General features: G+C 38.7%; 1 protein-coding gene across 2 annotated transcripts in view; it reads right to left on the bottom strand.

Annotated features, from left to right (window-relative positions):
- The window catches only part of WDHD1 (WD repeat and HMG-box DNA binding protein 1), a 29,893-nt gene extending 12,967 nt beyond the window's left edge, over window positions 1-16,926 (bottom strand). The window contains exons 1-14 of one of the 2 annotated variants that reach the window (XM_037395330.1): window positions 16,884-16,926; window positions 16,311-16,399; window positions 14,688-14,799; window positions 11,770-11,921; window positions 9,480-9,591; window positions 8,883-8,933; window positions 7,096-7,191; window positions 5,425-5,517; window positions 4,454-4,560; window positions 2,912-3,047; window positions 2,561-2,744; window positions 2,195-2,379; window positions 1,422-1,606; window positions 29-270 (exon numbers count right to left, since the gene is read on the bottom strand). In XM_037395330.1, coding sequence (XP_037251227.1) covers window positions 29-270; window positions 1,422-1,606; window positions 2,195-2,379; window positions 2,561-2,744; window positions 2,912-3,047; window positions 4,454-4,560; window positions 5,425-5,517; window positions 7,096-7,191; window positions 8,883-8,933; window positions 9,480-9,591; window positions 11,770-11,921; window positions 14,688-14,799; window positions 16,311-16,387 — 1,732 coding nt within the window. In that variant the 5' untranslated portion in view covers window positions 16,388-16,399; window positions 16,884-16,926. Of the gene's footprint in view, window positions 1-28; window positions 271-1,421; window positions 1,607-2,194; window positions 2,380-2,560; window positions 2,745-2,911; window positions 3,048-4,453; window positions 4,561-5,424; window positions 5,518-7,095; window positions 7,192-8,882; window positions 8,934-9,479; window positions 9,592-11,769; window positions 11,922-14,687; window positions 14,800-16,310; window positions 16,400-16,493; window positions 16,803-16,883 lie in introns of those variants that run through there. The other variant, XM_037395331.1, reaches the window with a different exon arrangement.
- Between the last annotated feature and the right edge of the window lie 3 nt (window positions 16,927-16,929).

Here is a 16,929-nt window from a genome sequence, read left to right as displayed (position 1 = left end):
CAAAAAAAGACAGAAGGGAGAAAACTACCTCTGTGATAAATAACCATCAACTGCTCTCCATGTCCCGCCATAGACACCACTGGACCTGGGAGACTGAAGATCTCTTTCTGAACTCCTCCAACTGTAAACACGCGAACTAGCAAGGCACTAGTAGCACAAGCAGCCCAGCCTTGACCTAGACAGACAGCCTCAATGTCTTCATCCTCTGGCATATCTACTGTCCACTCCTTGTTTGTATCCCATGAGCTAAAATGAATGCAGTGGAGCTTGCTAAAGCAGAGACAAAAGAACAATAGTCAAATATATCAACATGAAGAAAAACACAATACCTGAACATACACCAATATATATGACATGTTTCCCAGAGACCTGGAATCTGCAATGGTCACTGAAAGGAACTATAAATTAAAAGCAGTCATTTGCAGAGCTGTTACTCTTATTATCAAGAACTGAACAGCCAGCTCAGCCTCCCACACTGTAGATTCAGAGCCTCTCAAGCCCAAGGCAGAGACAGTTTAAAGGACTGAGGGGAGGTTTTTTAGATGGAAACAGGTAAGTGTCCTGCTTATTTAACATTAATAAAAACTGAAGGTGCTCAATACCCCTTGAATATCAGCTCTCATTACAAGTCTGTCATACTATGCTATCTTTTAAAAGGAAAAAAATAAATACATCAGGCACTTCAGTTCTGCCTTCTTAATAATTTAAAACTGCCCATGACCAATTCACAGACACCACAGCTTTTGAGCTATTACCCGCTTCCATTGAGAAAAAAAATTGAAATTTCAGAGTCAGAAAACCAATACATACAAATAATAATTTTAAAGGTAAAGGGTGCTTTTCAACTCATCACAATGCTTTACGTGTGAAAAGAAGAAGGTTCTTTCTTCAAGATATTTCCACAGAAACTGGCAATAAAATGTTGTTGCCATTGTTCTTCAATGCAAGAAGAAAGCCTGGCTGGCCCAGCTGCTTAAATCTTTCTGTGGTTTTCACAAACTTGTCTTCTTCACACTTAGAATCATTCAGGTATCTCCAAACATGTCTCCTTAGCAACAGCGTGAAAAGAAATAGCACAGACCTTATGGTTTATCTTTGATTTGAGCAGACTGAAAACCTATTGTTCATGTTTACAATTTCCTTTGAGCTAGCAATGCATGAAGTTTCCAGTGAGTATGTACACATATATATGTTTGAAAAAGGGATTAAAAAAAAATCCTCAGTAACCATAATACATCTTCCAATACTCTTCAAGTCTTCAGGTGGGTGGATGTGAAAATCCTCCTTGAAAGTGTTCTGATCCCATAAATAAAAAGCATGATCAAAAGCCAAAAACCTCAAAGTGACAGAAGCTGAAATATTTGAAACAAGTTAAGTCTAATTGCATACTATGGGCTTTGCAGAGCAAGGCCATGACTCACCTTGCAAGCTCCTCTGTACTCTCACAAGCTAGTAAAATAGCTTCAGTAGAGAGGTCAGCCATCGTGTGATTCAGAGAGTTCGGCAGGTGTGTCGCATGGTGTATGGAGGTATCATGAAATTCTACATCTATAGCGTTGTCTTGCTCATCATTGTAACAGCGAATGATACCAACAGAATTCCACACCTATTAAAACCAAACACACAGAGACCCCCCAAATCAATCACACTGAGCTAAAACAGCCAGCTATAACATTGTCATCTGAAACAACAGTAGGTGGGAGGTTGAAGGAAGACTGAAGATGGGTGTAGCCAGGACTTACAGTTTCTGAAACAGCTGAATATAGGCAGAAACTAGTTTCATTCTCATTGCTTAGCCATCTTTCTCCTTACAAAATTAAGTGTGAATAACTTGCAGTTGGAAAGAAATAGTGGATGATTAACATACAAGTCTTTAACAGTAGTAAAACATCCACTAGTTCTGGCTAAAAAAGATTTGCTAGAATTCAATACCACAGGTATAAACCGCATAGCTTGCTTCTGTCTTAAAGCCAAGTATTTCTTTCTACATCAAAAGCAAACTGAAATGTAAACCATAATATTTTGCAGTCTTTGTATTAACACAAAGCTACTCTCCAGTATTTAGCTTCACACTGTGAAGTATTAAAAAAAAATAATCTTGGAATAGATTAAATTGAGACACAGCAAGAACTGGATAATATTCAAAATTAACTAAGCAACTAGATCTGCATAATCACACAGCAGCGAGACTTACCATGAAACGATGCGCGAGATGTGCAGGAGTGGAGCCAGACTGGAACGGCTTTTGCTGGGGGGTTGGCATTGGCCCATCATAGAAAGGCCGTTGTGTAGATGATGGTAAAGCTGAAAAGCCACCAGCCTGATCATCATCATCTTCCTTTTCAAGAAGACTGGAATTAGCTTTTATCATCCCAATGTCTAGGAGTTTAAAAAAAAAAATATGTATCTCACACACATTATTATGACAGAATATAGATACAAATTTTAACAGTCAAGACCTCTCTGGAAAAATAAGGCAGAACATATCTGAGTAGAGGATGCTAAGAGATCGTCCCAATAACAACACTAAAGAGTTCTGGAAAATTAATTCATTCTGTACCTAGTGAGTTATCATCATCAATTATTGCCCGTCTCAGAAGGCCTAAAGTTGGAATAAGGTCATCATTATCTTCATTAGCTCCAGCCTTTGGGGAAGACTGGGGTTCAATCATATCTCCATTTGAACAGTTGTCGTCTTCTCCATCAAAGAGATCATTGTAGTCCTTTGTCATTGCACCAGCAACCTAAAATCAGATTAAGAAACATCATAGAACTTCTTTTGGACATAGAATTCAAAAAATGAATTAACACACAAGAGGGACCTTTCAACACACACACACGCGTGAATATTCAGTGTTATTTGGTAACCGACATCATAACGTTAATTTAAGAAATAATTGGTACTGGTCACCTTGTCATTTGGTTTCTTTCCATCACCGATATTTTCCAACAACCCCAGACTTCCTTCAGTATCTGCATAAGCAATTTGCTTGTGTTTGGGGTGCCACGCTAACCCACAAATTGTGTAATTTTTCTCATGTTGCATCCTGAAAAGAATATTTTAAAAAAATGCATTTTCAGTAAGCTTCTCAGTGCAGAAACCTCCCCAAGAGTTATTGTAAAAAGTAGTAATACATGTAACTTTTGTATGGAGAAAATCATTTAAGCTTTAAGCATATGATTTTGTTTGATTTTTAAAACAACAGCTTCCCGATACATGTAGAAAAGACAAAGTAATTCCCCAGCAGTCATCCATTCCAGAACCATCCAGTTATAAAAACAATATTCAGTTGTTTCTCCTGTACCAAACTGATGAGTTAATCCTCTATCTTTTCCACCCTTTATTCTCACAAAAAATCCTCCCATTAATTATTTACGGAATCTGACTTCAATTCTTAACAGAGGCGCTACAGTAACAATCATGTTTCTTACCCAAAATATTCAGACAGATTAATCATTCCTTCTCTTCTTCTCTACCTCACTTAATCATACTTTACTTTTTTTTTTCCTTTGTGAAAGAGATGCTTTAACTAACCAAAATAAAGTACAATTTGTCAGTTTGTCTGGTTTTGCCTACAGGTGAGGATGGCTGACTAATGTCTCTGCATTTCCCTCTTGCTCTAGAAAATACATCTTACTGCCAATGATCTTGGTTTGGGATGTGAGAAAAGTTTGTTTCCATCAAAACCATCCTTTAATCAATTATTAGATTAAAAAGTAATAAAATACATTTGCACACAGAAAACTATAGACTATGGAATTTGAACAAGATCCACATTCATGTCCTCTCCCTATTCTCTTTCTGAGAATGTAATGTTTCCAGAGTGTTCTAGCTACGCAGAAAGGAAGATAGTGTATCACATGAATCAGAACATATTTCTATGCATACTGGACATGGTGGGGGAAGGCAAAACAATGCCACATTTCTACCTACCCCCAAGAGTTACACTCGTGTAAAAACTGCTTCCCTGTAAACACTGAAATGATATGGCAGCCCTTGAATTCCCTTCAGCATGTGAACTGCAGTACTAGTTCCACACTTCACTTGGGCTGCACAAGAGAAAAGCCCTCTGCTTGCTTCCTCTGCTCAAACCTAGACTGAGCAGTGGCCCTGCCTCCCAGCATCACCCAGATCCAACACAGTCCTTCTGACCCATGTGCGTCGGCTCCCTCTCTGTGGGCATACTCCCAACCCCACCACCAGCTGGGAGACCATCTATGAAGCCAGGTAAACCATACTCTTCAACCTGAGACTTCATATGCAGTCTTCCAGGGTGCCTTTTGTCAGCAAAACCTTAGCAGAAAATTCACAGATTTGCCCTGTAAATCTCATTAAAGTTTTTCAAAAGGCAGCGTTCTGCATTTGCAAAAATAACTTTTACAGAAAAGATTAAAAAAATCCTATTTCAGGAAAAAACATGTACTTGGGGATTTATGGAACAACACTGAATACCTCTCTATGCACTCCTGGGTTTCCACATTCCACACCAGTATGTTCCCATCCACACTTGCAGCTGCCAGATACTGCCCACAAGGAGACCAGGCCACAACATTCAAGGACTTAGGATGGGGGTGGGAGGGGGGGGAAAAAGGAAAACATTACCACCAATGCACACACAGCATTCATATTGTGGAGCTTAAAACAGATATTCTGGAATAAAAAAAGTAATAATAATGATCTTTAACAAATCATATCTAGCGCCCCCCGTACTACAGCTAGCTTTAGTTAGTTCTCTGCAAGAACCACTCTTTAAAGAGAGCGCACTTTTTTTTTGAGAAAATCCATGTTCTGTCATTAAACACTGCCATGAGGTTGAATAAAACCTTATTCTAGACACGCAGACAGTAGCATAGGGTATTTTACAAACTCAACAGTAAAATAGCTTTATTTTGAACTTAATACATTTCCATAAATTAAAATCCAAGACTGCATTCTGTATCTTCACAACACTAGGAAAGTGATCCTCTCTAACCAAAAGGTTGCTGAGTATATAATGAGGTCAAAGTAAAGAAGATGGCACAGTTAGGGCTACTAAGTAGCTAAATTTCAGTTTAATAAAATAGAGAGTGAACAAAACCTATATATTTAGAGCAATTTGTGAAAACAGATGTTCCTCAGCTGCAGTTAGTGACTCACCAGTAGACCCTAAAGATCTAGTGGGTTACCATAAATGAAAGAGGGGAACCAGAGCCACATAAAGATGTTTGACTCTCATCTAGTATCTCTTGCCTTGTTTTCCAACATGAAGTAGCAGGATCAGAAATGAAATAGAAAATGCGAGCAATCGTTAACCAAGCTGCGGGGGGGCGCAGCTGTAGTGGTAGGGAGGAGTATACTGTCCAGAAGATAACTTCTGACAGAGTAACGTTTAAACTAACATATAATTATAGAAGATTTAGCAAGCACCTGGCTAATATAACTACCTGTGTGATGGATTTATGTGATAGATCGAGTTGACTATCCCAGGTTCCTCTTCTGTATAGTTTAACAACTTTATCTACAGGAATTGCCAGCAACTGTTTAAAGGAAACAAGAATGAGACAATTTAGAACAAGTTACCTTTCAAACAGAACAAATAATACAGCTCCTTCATTCAGAAGTATTACAGTTGTGACTGCCGCAGCATTGTAATGGTCCTCTAGCATCCTAGCAATGCCAATTGAAAAAGTAAAGAAAGCTGAAGTAACTCGAATTACAAGGTACATTAATGCTTTCCACATGCAACATAGCAGAGCATGCCTGTTTTTATTTTAATCTTCATTTCTTTCTGGCAGAAACCCGAAGATAACGACAGCTGCACTATAAGGTTAGAAGTTCTTATTTATGGAACAGCTAACACACATATAAAAATAGTTAATGCTCTGAGCGCAAGGCTTACATTCTCCTTTTCCCTTCATCTCCAAACCTCTTATGATCAGGACACAGCTTCTCAATAAATCTAATTTGAATATCTGATTCCTGAAATAGCTCATTTCACCTTTCACAAAACCACATAATTGTTACTGCCTGTTTATATTTTAGGATTTGGATTTCTTTTAAAGACTTAAGGAACAATTTGCTTTGTAAGAGAAGCAAAACAACTACTTAAATTTCAAACAGGGGCGTGTGTGTAAAGAATTAGGCTAAAAATTTAAAGTATTTGATTTTATGCAATATGGATATTGAAACAATTTGTACTGCAGGTGACATTCCCTTTTCCACAGAAACGTTATACATGTTATCACAGTGGCCAGGTATTTTGAAGGGTGGACACAGGAAGACAGACACAAAGGCCAAGTCTGGGAAACAAGATTATTCAGGTACGATCTGTGAAAAACACTGGAAAATACTCTTTAGAACCTGTATGCTGGAATGTCAATAAAGGATTAATAGGTTCTGCCACGTTATCACAGGCAAGAACAGAAGCCATAAAAAATGGCCAATATTCACTCAATTCCCTGTCATTTACTTCAAGTATAGCAGGGCATGCCTCATGTCATATAGGTTTGTATTTATCTGCTCCTTCTTCCTCTCCCCTTCGCATCATCAGATGCTGCAGAGGTGTTCTAGGTTACACGCTAGAGACATCTATACAGCTATACTAACTCCCCAACCCATTTGGTTAGTGATTCACACACAGTACTATTGCAGCAGTACATGCACACTAGACTTTAGTATGTGTCACCACCACCTTGAGTTGCAACAACCAGCTTTGCTCTTCAGGTGAAAAAAGAAGGGAAAAACTTCCTAAGGAAATATTTACAGAGCAAGATCACTAATAGGGCAAAGTTTACTTAAATTGGAAAAGGACTGAACTCCTTTGATGCTCTGTTGTGAGCAATTTTATCTCCCTCATGTACAATGTTCCTTCCTATTCAGCAAAACATGACTGTTTAATGTTGGTTTGGGCTGACAGCTGAACTACTGCCAAACAGAGTCTGGAGCGTAAACAAGTAACCATTTCCAGGTTTTTATTTGTCCTAAAAACAAACTTCACCCCAAATATTTTCTTTAGTGCCAGGAGCTGCAATTTGGGCTTGCCCAGATCGAATTCTACTGCTGGACTCCCAAAGAGAAAAGAAGGATTAAGATGTGGCTAAAATAATGTCACTTACCTTCCCACTGCCAGGTTGCCAGCCAAGCCTGCATATTGATTTAGCACTTATCACATCATTACATTTCTGCAGCAGTGGCCAGCTTGTCGTGCATGTCTAAAAGCAAAATATCAAAAAAATGAGTTTTCTAGCTCTGTGAAAATCTACTGTACAGTACAAATTCTTAAAGTGTGGAAAAAAACTACAAAGGCTAAAAGATATATCATTTTTGGAACTGCAATAATCTCTTTCATCCAAATACAACACTGCCTTAAAAAACAAACTGAAAATACCTTGCCAACATAAAACTGAATCTATTTTAATGACAATACAACTACTTCTAACAGAAATAAGATCACAGAACTGATCTGTTTTTAATCAAGTACAGAACAAATGAGCTCTCATGTTTTTTGGTTAGAGAGAAATCTGGCCAAAATATATCTGACAAACCCAGATCAACTACAGCAAGGTGACACACATTAGCCTGAATCTCCCCACAGCAGTATAAAGAATGAAAGGATATATTCTCAAATTACATCACAGGTACACATATCATACTGCCACCACCTTAGGACACTGTTAATGTAATTTCCCCAAAAGGCACTGACTGTCAATCTGGAACACCAGATTTCACATTAGAAGCATGTTTTTTAAAAAAGTAGCAATCCACAAGCGCAGGGATACATTTTCAACTATACTTACAAGAATAATTCCACATGGATTCTTAATCCAGTCAATGGCATTTAGCAAAAATAATCCCACATACACATGCAGAATTGCCTTACTAAAGCCTTCACCTGAAACCCTTTTCAAGTTCCTTAAGAGTTCCAAAGCGGAGACTAAATCTGATCCTCTCACTAAACCTGATTTCATAAAGGCCATGAACTATTTCAGCCAAATATTGCCAAGATGAGCCTTAAGACTGCATTTCTAACAAATTACGTTCTTCAAACTGTGATTTACGTGGTCCTCCTGAGAAATTGTTTGTTTGTTGCAAGCGTCACAAAAAAGAGGAATAGCAAGCCCTTTGTCAATAGCTTGAAATCCATTCAAATCTAAAAGTCTGAAATACAATGAGTTGAACCTCGACTTCTTCAAGAACTAAGTACTTATGCCATAAATAGAGAGCAGGAGACACAGAAGCAACATTGTGTCCAAAGTCCCCTATCAAAGCAAAACGTTATCACTGGGCATCGTTCTCAGGGATCCTGGAGCATGAAATATTATCTCTTCCTCATCTCAGGTCAAAGTAATGGTGTTCCTAACAAGACTAACCACCCAGATCTCTTACAAAAGAAAATACTGCGTAGTACCTCAGAGTGTTATTCCACCTTCACCACTCAACAAATAATTTTCAGGATTGTGGATTTTTCCGCAGGAAGATCAGTAAAAACAAATAAAACCAAAATGCACCTAGATAGTTGCTTAACAGAATAAAAATCCTTCCTTAACCCTGAAAGCAGTGAGCTGAAATTGTGAAATAAGGAATCTGATGTCATTTGCTATCTTTACACAGAAATGTTGTTTCTGAATGGGCTGAGGACAAAATACACAATGTTGGCCAGTGAAGAAAGATGAACAGAAGAAATCAGGGATTGCACAGAACATAGCTACCCAGGCAACATTTCATAATCACGCTTTGGAATTTCTCCCAGAAGTAGATAAAAGTATTCTGCAAAGGGTAGTTAGATTTCTTCCCCAAAAAGAAAACCCTGTTCCAGCAGGGTTATTTCAGTCCAGCTCTTCTTGCTGTGTGTGAAATCCTGGATTTCTTATAAAACACTTAACTTAGAAAGCAGGCCTTTTACCTGATCTGCGATCTTCCATACTCTGACAGAACCATCACAGCTCGCTGATGCCTATGTAAGAGATTTTTGTAAACAAGTCAGTAATTAAAGACAGAGAAATTAATGCTACAAAATTTAAAAAATCCCAATAACAATGCTAGACACATATAACTAATTTTAAAAACAAAGCCTCCCTTGTATAAACCATTTTAAACTATAAACTTAATAACACTGTCATCTTGATAACCTTACTTGACTCCAAGCTACTGTAATTACAAATCCTCATACTTCAACTGAGCTGCTTATTTGCAAGAGAGGCTCAAAATTATTATTTTAGTAAGCTATCTTTACACCTCTAAAATCAGATCAGTATTAGATTCCAGAAGAACGTAGACAGTAATTGAGTACTAAAGTGAAGACTGTGTTCTCCTGGGTAGCAGCAAGTTGTGACACACTCCATCATCAGTAAGACCAGCTGAAACAAAGTAGACCCAAGTGCCCAGTCACTAGGTTTTTTGTTGTTTTGTTGGTTTTTTTTCTTGTAAAAAGTATGTATTCATTTTCTTCCCCAAGAAAAAGGAGATTCAAAGCAGAAAGTAATTGAGAAAGTGTTTTTACCAGATAAACATCCCTGGGGTCAAAAGACAGGCTTAAAACGGGAGCATCGTGTCCTCGGAAAGTTTTCTGCTTGCTGCTATCGGTCACCTCCACAACTTTGACCATAAAATCACTGCAGATCACAATGGCACAGACACAAAAGTATTCACATTGCTATTAATTAACAATGACAAACTATGTGTTTATGGCAATAAAAATTGGGCACTAACTATCTTTTGCAGAAGTTTGGCTCTCAACACTGTATGATCTAAGGGAAAATGAGAGTCTTGAGGCCTACTACAACAGGAGCAAGACCACACTATTTTTTTATCAGGACCTAATTTTTGTTCATGTCAAAGTTCATAAAACATGGCTGCTCTTTGGAGATTATATTACGCACACATAGACCATATACCTGTTTAATATAGTATTCTATATGACATAATGAAAACCTCTGCTTAGATACCAGAGAGCTGACTTAAGAACTATCTGTTGAATGGGACCGATATTCATTACTATAATTATATGGTCTTGTGGTTTAAAAAAAGATAGAGCAAGTAGTTTATTCTGTGATATTTTTAACAGGATTTTTAAGAGCATTTAGTGTATCAGATACATTAACAGATTTCTTACAACTTTATTCCCTCCTCCAAAATTACAGACATTACTGCAGTTTAACTCAAAATATCAATGCTAAACTTCTAAGCCAAACAGCTCCCCCAGACAATCTTTCACTACCACTCCCTCCCATATTTCATTGCAAGTCCCTCAGAGAGAAATTTAATTTTAGGACCTAATTCTGTAGGGTTAACCATTACTTTAACTGGTCAGAAACACAGCCTCAGTTTTGTCATCTAATGCTAACCCAACAGTTATAAAAGGCAGTCTATAAGCTATATTGTGAGACGACTACAATTACGTTAGGACTCTTAAACAATGCAATACAACTTTAAAGAAAAGAGAAACCAGGTGATACGATCTTTTTTGCTTATTTAAGAAGCCACACAACTATTTTTCAAATAGTTGATGTGAACTTTGGCAGCCAGTTGAATTGTTAAGCTCTCATATAAAACTGAAGTTTACAGACTTCATGCAAAAAATGGATAGACCTGAGACAACTGAAAGCAATTCTTTTTAGCTGCATTCCTTCATATCATGGCTGCCACTTTCTCCTCCAATGTTACAGAAGACCTCATCGAGGGGTGGCGTCACAGCCTTCTGAGCCCTTTTTTCTAATAGGACAGCCCTGGCCAGGCTGTAGAAGTACTGGGTTTTTGTAAAAGGTTTAGAAACAGTAAAGTTTGCTGTCTGCCTAATCTCTCCAATCAAAGTCAGGTCCTGGGGCAGAGCTGTTCTCTCAGAAACAAGTCCTGGCAAAGGGCCCAAACTCATGATTCCTGTCAGATTTAGAGATTACAGTGGTTACTGCCCCAGCTTCCAGCCTCCCAGTTTTGGTGTGGCTGGTATGTCTGCTCCACAGCTGCCAGAGTTCACAGTCCAGCATTTTCATCCATCCATAAACTTTCTAGTTCAATCCACACTTAGAAGAATCAGGAACCAGATGCAATGCTCTGCCATCTCTACTGTGGAGGACAAATTCCAGTAGAGGCAAGCACACAGCCCGAGTTAGCTACAGCTGCCCAAAGAGTTCACCAAATCCAGTCAAGAATCACCTGAGCCTTAAAAAACCCTGAGATTAAAAAAATATTGCCCACTTGCTCTTTTGCCATCTTTGTTAAAGGACTAGCACATATTATGTAAAAACAAACATGCTGCCCTAAGAAATTAAATGCGTATTTTAGTTAATTTCCCTCAGGCGAGTCTTGCAACTGTCATCTGTTATCATTTGGCAGAACGGTGATGATACTTGTGCCAGAGAATGAGTCAAAGCTCACACATATTAGAACCCATCTAACTTTTGCATGTGTGTATACTCTGCAGCACCATGATCCTGAACAGTCAGAACGTTATCTTTAGCACACAGTAACAAAATCCTTGATGCAATGAGATCCATATGGGTGAACATTTATGTTTATGCATTACAGGACTAAAAGCTGAAAAGATTCACGGCTCCTAAAGAAATGGGATTATTTCACAACACCTGATTTCCATTTAAAATTATTTGGTGGATCCAACATCTCTCAGAGCATTGTTTCCTAAAGTCCTTTTCATTGCTTTCTTCCCCTCCAACCCAGAAGGCATTCTGCAATACTTGAAAACCCTCAGAGGTATGTGGATTAATGACCCCATTGGTAAAAGTCAGCATGATTTTGAACAACAGCAATGGTTTCCCTTGTCACGCACAGATTACCTGGATCCAGCAGCAATTTTTGTACCATCACTATTAAAGATGACGTGGTTTGCGTTCATGGTGAAACGAGTAAGGATACCATCTGGAGCTCCTTCAGGAAATGTGTGTATCTGAACAGTATTGTTCGATACTGCTGTGATCAGTTTTCCATTCTAAAAAGAAAATCCATCATAAAATTTGTTAGTTTTAACACATTTATGCCCATGGAGCCAAAAAAATTGCTCTAATGTTCCAAATATTTGGGCAGATTAACTTTAGCAGCTCCAAAGGAGGTCTGACAGCCAGACTAGTAGGGAAAATGCTCTTTAACTTTTATTTCTTCCTCCAAAATACAGACAAGCACAGCAACTTTAAAACTTTATCACTTTAACCAAATTATTAAAAACTAGAAAAATTGTGCTCTTACTTGCAATCTTGCAGAAACACACTGCTAGATTTAATACAACTCCAGTTGCTTCAGCAGATTTAAAACTCATTATGCTAACTCTATGGCAATTTTACTGCATCAAGACGTTCCCTATTTGTATCTTTCCTAAAATAATGAATGCTCTAAGTCACTAACAAATTTGAAAGAGAACTGTCTGATCTTCTTCTGGTGGATAAAAAAATTCACTCCTCTTACATAGGCAAGAAAGCTCTTGCAACAGAAAGAATCTTGCATCCTATTTCGATTAATACGCTGCAGTATCAGGAGAGGGCACCCTTGGACTGATCTCAGTTAAATGCCACCAGGGAGAAGTTCATGAACTATAGCTTAGTTCTTTTCAGAAAACAGAAGGCAGATGTCTACTAAAATTGAATCCAGATTAAAAGAAGTGTAAATAAATATCCCATACTTGGAAAAGTAATATCACTTCAAGTGGCAATACTATTCCTCAGTTGTACGTAGCAGTAAGTTTTTTAAATATATTAAAAAATATGCCTTTTTTCCTTGAGGGTTTTACTGTTTGGGTTGCAGGGTATGCAGGTGTTGCTTTTTAAGTTGCCTAAAGTTACAGTAAAAATCCTGAGGATAAACAAAGCAGCAGCTAGCTAAATAACCTAACTGAATAAAAGGTGAGATTTATTACCTAGATTACACTGACATTTCAGATCAGTTTCTCATGAGTTTTCAGTAAAGAAGAATAATTTTTGAAATAAGATTTCCTGAAGTCTCACACAGTGTTCTTAATCTCACTGTTTAAAAAAAAAAAAAAAAATCTCTCAAAACTAAAAGCACTTTACAATCAACTTAAGAGCACAGGATTTTTCCTACTGGTGTCAAAAACTAAAACGAGGATTTCCCTTGTCTATTCATTAATAGTTTTAGCAATTTCTGGCTCTGCCACTGATTTGCTAAGAGAACTCATTCAAGTCACCTTGCTTGGTTTGTGAAAGGATAAGTAATACAATGAAAATCAACAGCAGAATACCCTAAGAATCAATGATGAAAATAGATCATACAGGTATTGAGGAACAGATATATGAAGTATATTAAGAGGAATATAAGAAAGAGGTTTCACTTAAGGCAGCAGTCCTGAATAAGGCTTCAAAATATTATTATTTTTAAAATCCAATACATGTATGTTAATTCTCATTTATTTCCTCTCCCATACTGCTCTCCAAAATCACAAGTAGTTGAAAAACAGTTTTAAAATGTTCCTTTATCACTGCAAAGTTAACTACATCTGAAGAACTGATGTAGACTTCTGGAATTCTTTTTTTCTACAATTACCACAAAGACAACATTTTAGACCATCTATTACTAATGTAAGATAACAATAATGGTACATAAAGGAAATACTGTGAGAATCCTCAAGCTAAATGCATGAACATGCACAGTAAAAAAAAATTATTTTGTTATACAAATTCATATAGGTAACTTATCTGCCCTGTTATTACAAATAATGACTTCTGCAAGATATAGTAAAAGGAACTGCTCGAGCATGAAAACAAACAGAGCAGGTTATGCTTCAAACACCAGTCAGTCAGACTACAAAACTGCCTCTAATCAGCATTCTCACAAACTCTTACAACTTATGTAAGCAAGAATCCTGTTCTCTTCTGACTTTTAGGACAGTGGGTCAGCGGCATCTTTGGGCTAAATGAAGACTTTGAGAGCAAAATATCGATCAACTACAAAAACGTATTACCAAAGCATCACCAGACACAGACTTTGAGAGCAATTTTTGATTAACATAGATTAGGATTTTCTTAAAACAGGCGCACATAAAACAGCCTCATGGCTCTTTTTCCTAATTCTTGATGATCATCACATCTTACTCTTGGAAACATTCTGCAACTCACGTTGTGAGAAAACACTGAAACAGCCTAAAAAGTTCACTGTATAATTAGCTTAATCTGCTGGATTTGTTCCTCAGAAAGGAGATCAAAGTCAGAAATGAGTATAACTGAATTTGAAGGAAGTGGGGGGGAGGAATATTACAGAAGCATAGTGCAAGGATTAATTCCCCTACAATCCTGTACGGGATAAAATGAATTGTGAGAAGTATTCTTGATTTATATAAAATATTTAATTTAGTTATAATATTAAAAAATCTGTAGACACTTTTAATTATTTAAATTTCCATGTATTTCAGAAAATTATGTTTTCAATACTACTTCAACGTTTTCACTTAGACACAAAGGTAGAGTATGTTCATATGCTCAAATTTAAATACCTGCTGTTCATTAAACAGCATTCAACTTACTTTTTCCATACATTAATCTGAAGACAAATATCGACATATTCCACATACAGACTGAAGTGTGCTACATACAGTATTATTCTTGCCTTTTTCTGCATATTATCCCACTATATGTTTAACATTGCCCACATAAGCAGCATTCCTAAGCTTGAAAATCCAGCATCTGTACAGTCACGTTGTATATCACCACCAGCACGACACAACTTTGAGGAGTTCTGTTAATGACAATACCTTTAGAGCGCATGAATAGGCCTTTTCTCCCACAGTAATGGACTTTGGATCATCATCATCGAGGTTTTCCCAAATCCTAACATCTCCATCGCTGCCACAAGTTACAATGCAGCTGTAGAAAAACACAGGATTTGTTAGCATTCAGGAATGGAAATGACAGGCACTGTGCCTTTCCATCCCAAAACGAACATGTTACTCAAGTGTTAAGTGTTGGGGTTTTTTTTAAATTGAAACACAATACATGCTATGCAATGCAGCAAATAAACATAACTGATGTAGGTGAGTAACCTACAAAACATGGGGAAAAAAAGTAATGTCTGGTAGAGTAACACAGTACCTTGAGTCTCTGATAAGTACCCAGGCCTGGCACTCATCTGAACTGACCCTTAGATATTACCGGTCAATCCATTTGATCCAGGACCTACAGTGAATTTTTCAAAGGACTTAATCAGCACCAATTTCTCTAAGAACGGGGCATTTAATTGCTTCTTAAGACTTTGAAAACTTACCTTCCAGCTGATTACAAGGTTGAGGGCAAAACTAAGAGTGTTAATACATACTTGACTGAAGTTTAAAAGGCTTAACATGTAGGACTGGGCGCACAGAACCCTTAAAAACAGTTAATACAGAATTCAAGTTTGCTGGAGTTAACGTTCACAATTTTAATGCAATAAACAATAACCTGAAGTCACAGAAGTTTAATTAATGACATCATCAAGCCTTGTATTTCTTTTTCTAAAGTTCTTTGCAGACCCAAAAAATTCTAATTATACAACAAAATGTTACCAAGCCAGTAGTGAAGCTGTGATGTTGCTGCTCTTAGTTCTATAAGGCCTGTACTTTGACAGCAACACAACATTGTGTTGTTATTGACTGTATTGATGCTGGAGAGTCCAGCGGTAGTGGACCAATGATACTTGGCAGAGGTGTCTGCATCCTTTTTCAAACATTTACATTGTAACAGTAAACAAAGCTTTTTGTGGTTTCGAGGGCTTGTTATTAGACTAACTCTTAGAAAGTAGTCTTTGTACCAAGGCTAACGAACTAAAGAAAGGAATAGGAGAAGACAGACTTAAACCATACTCAATATGTAAGACTTACCCCTTGAGCTCATTTTGAGGGGCTTGTTTTCTGGTTTATCAATGAAAAGGTAACGGCAAATATGTATTTTATATTTAAACATTGAAGTGCAAGAATAAGAAGAAAATATAACAAGCCAAATACTGGATTTCTTCAACTATATTTTTAATTTCGTAGTGTGTATGTTAACATACGTGCTCCCACACTGACTGCACTGATTACTGCTAGATTATACGAAGTCACTCTTATAAAAAGTGCACATGAATTTTTTATATATACACATACATACTATATATATATGCACTTATATGTATATATGCTTACGTTTAAGTTACATATCAATCACTCCAAAACATGTCATACAGCCAGTTTTCAACACAGGCAAAACCCAGCGGATCTCCCAGACCAAGCTAGCCCATGAATCCACCCCAGTACCTCCTGCCGCAGTGGCTGGTACGGAAAGTCCCGGGAAAGCAAGAGACGGGAACACCATCGCCCCACCAGGCTGGGCCTTACCCTGGTCCCCAGGAACGAGGCACTTACCTCCCAGTGTCATCGAAGCAGACGTCCGTGTGGCCCTCGGTGTGGCCATACCGCATAGGCTTTTGTGTGGACGGCATCTTCGCTTTCACCTGTTTATGGTGGACAAGAGAGGAGAAATAAGAGAAGCTTCGGAAAGAGCCTCAGAGGCAGGGCGAGGTCAGAGCTGCTGGGACCCTCACCCACCCACTCGCTGGCTGGGCTGGGCACACGGAGCTCAGCCACTGGCCTCCCCTGGCTCGGCCTAAGCGGATTATAGCCGGGCCGGGGCTGGACACAGAGCCGGCACCTCCTCACGTCGGAGGGCCTGCCCGTGGAAGCGAACGGCGGAAGCAAAAGGGGGAAAACAGGGGGTTAGCGGGGAGGCGGGGGTCTGTCCCTCAGGCAGGCAGGCAGGCCGAGCCGAGCCAAGCCAAGCCGAGCCGAGCAAGGCCAGGCAACGCGGCGCAGCGCAGGCCCCCGCCGGGCCCTGGAAGGGACCCCCCTCCCCGTCAGAGGCCGCGGCCCCCCTGCTGCCCGCCGGGGCCAGGCCAGGCCAGGGCAGGCCGGGGCCGCGCTGCCTTCCCGCCCGCTCACCACGCCGCTCCCGCCGCCCGCTTCGAGCCTTCCCGCGCCCGGCCCC

The sequence above is a fragment of the Falco rusticolus genome, chromosome 7 (assembly GCF_015220075.1).
Source record: "Falco rusticolus isolate bFalRus1 chromosome 7, bFalRus1.pri, whole genome shotgun sequence".
Classification (NCBI taxonomy): Eukaryota; Metazoa; Chordata; class Aves; order Falconiformes; family Falconidae; genus Falco; species Falco rusticolus.
This window is presented reverse-complemented; position numbering and strand designations above follow the sequence as displayed.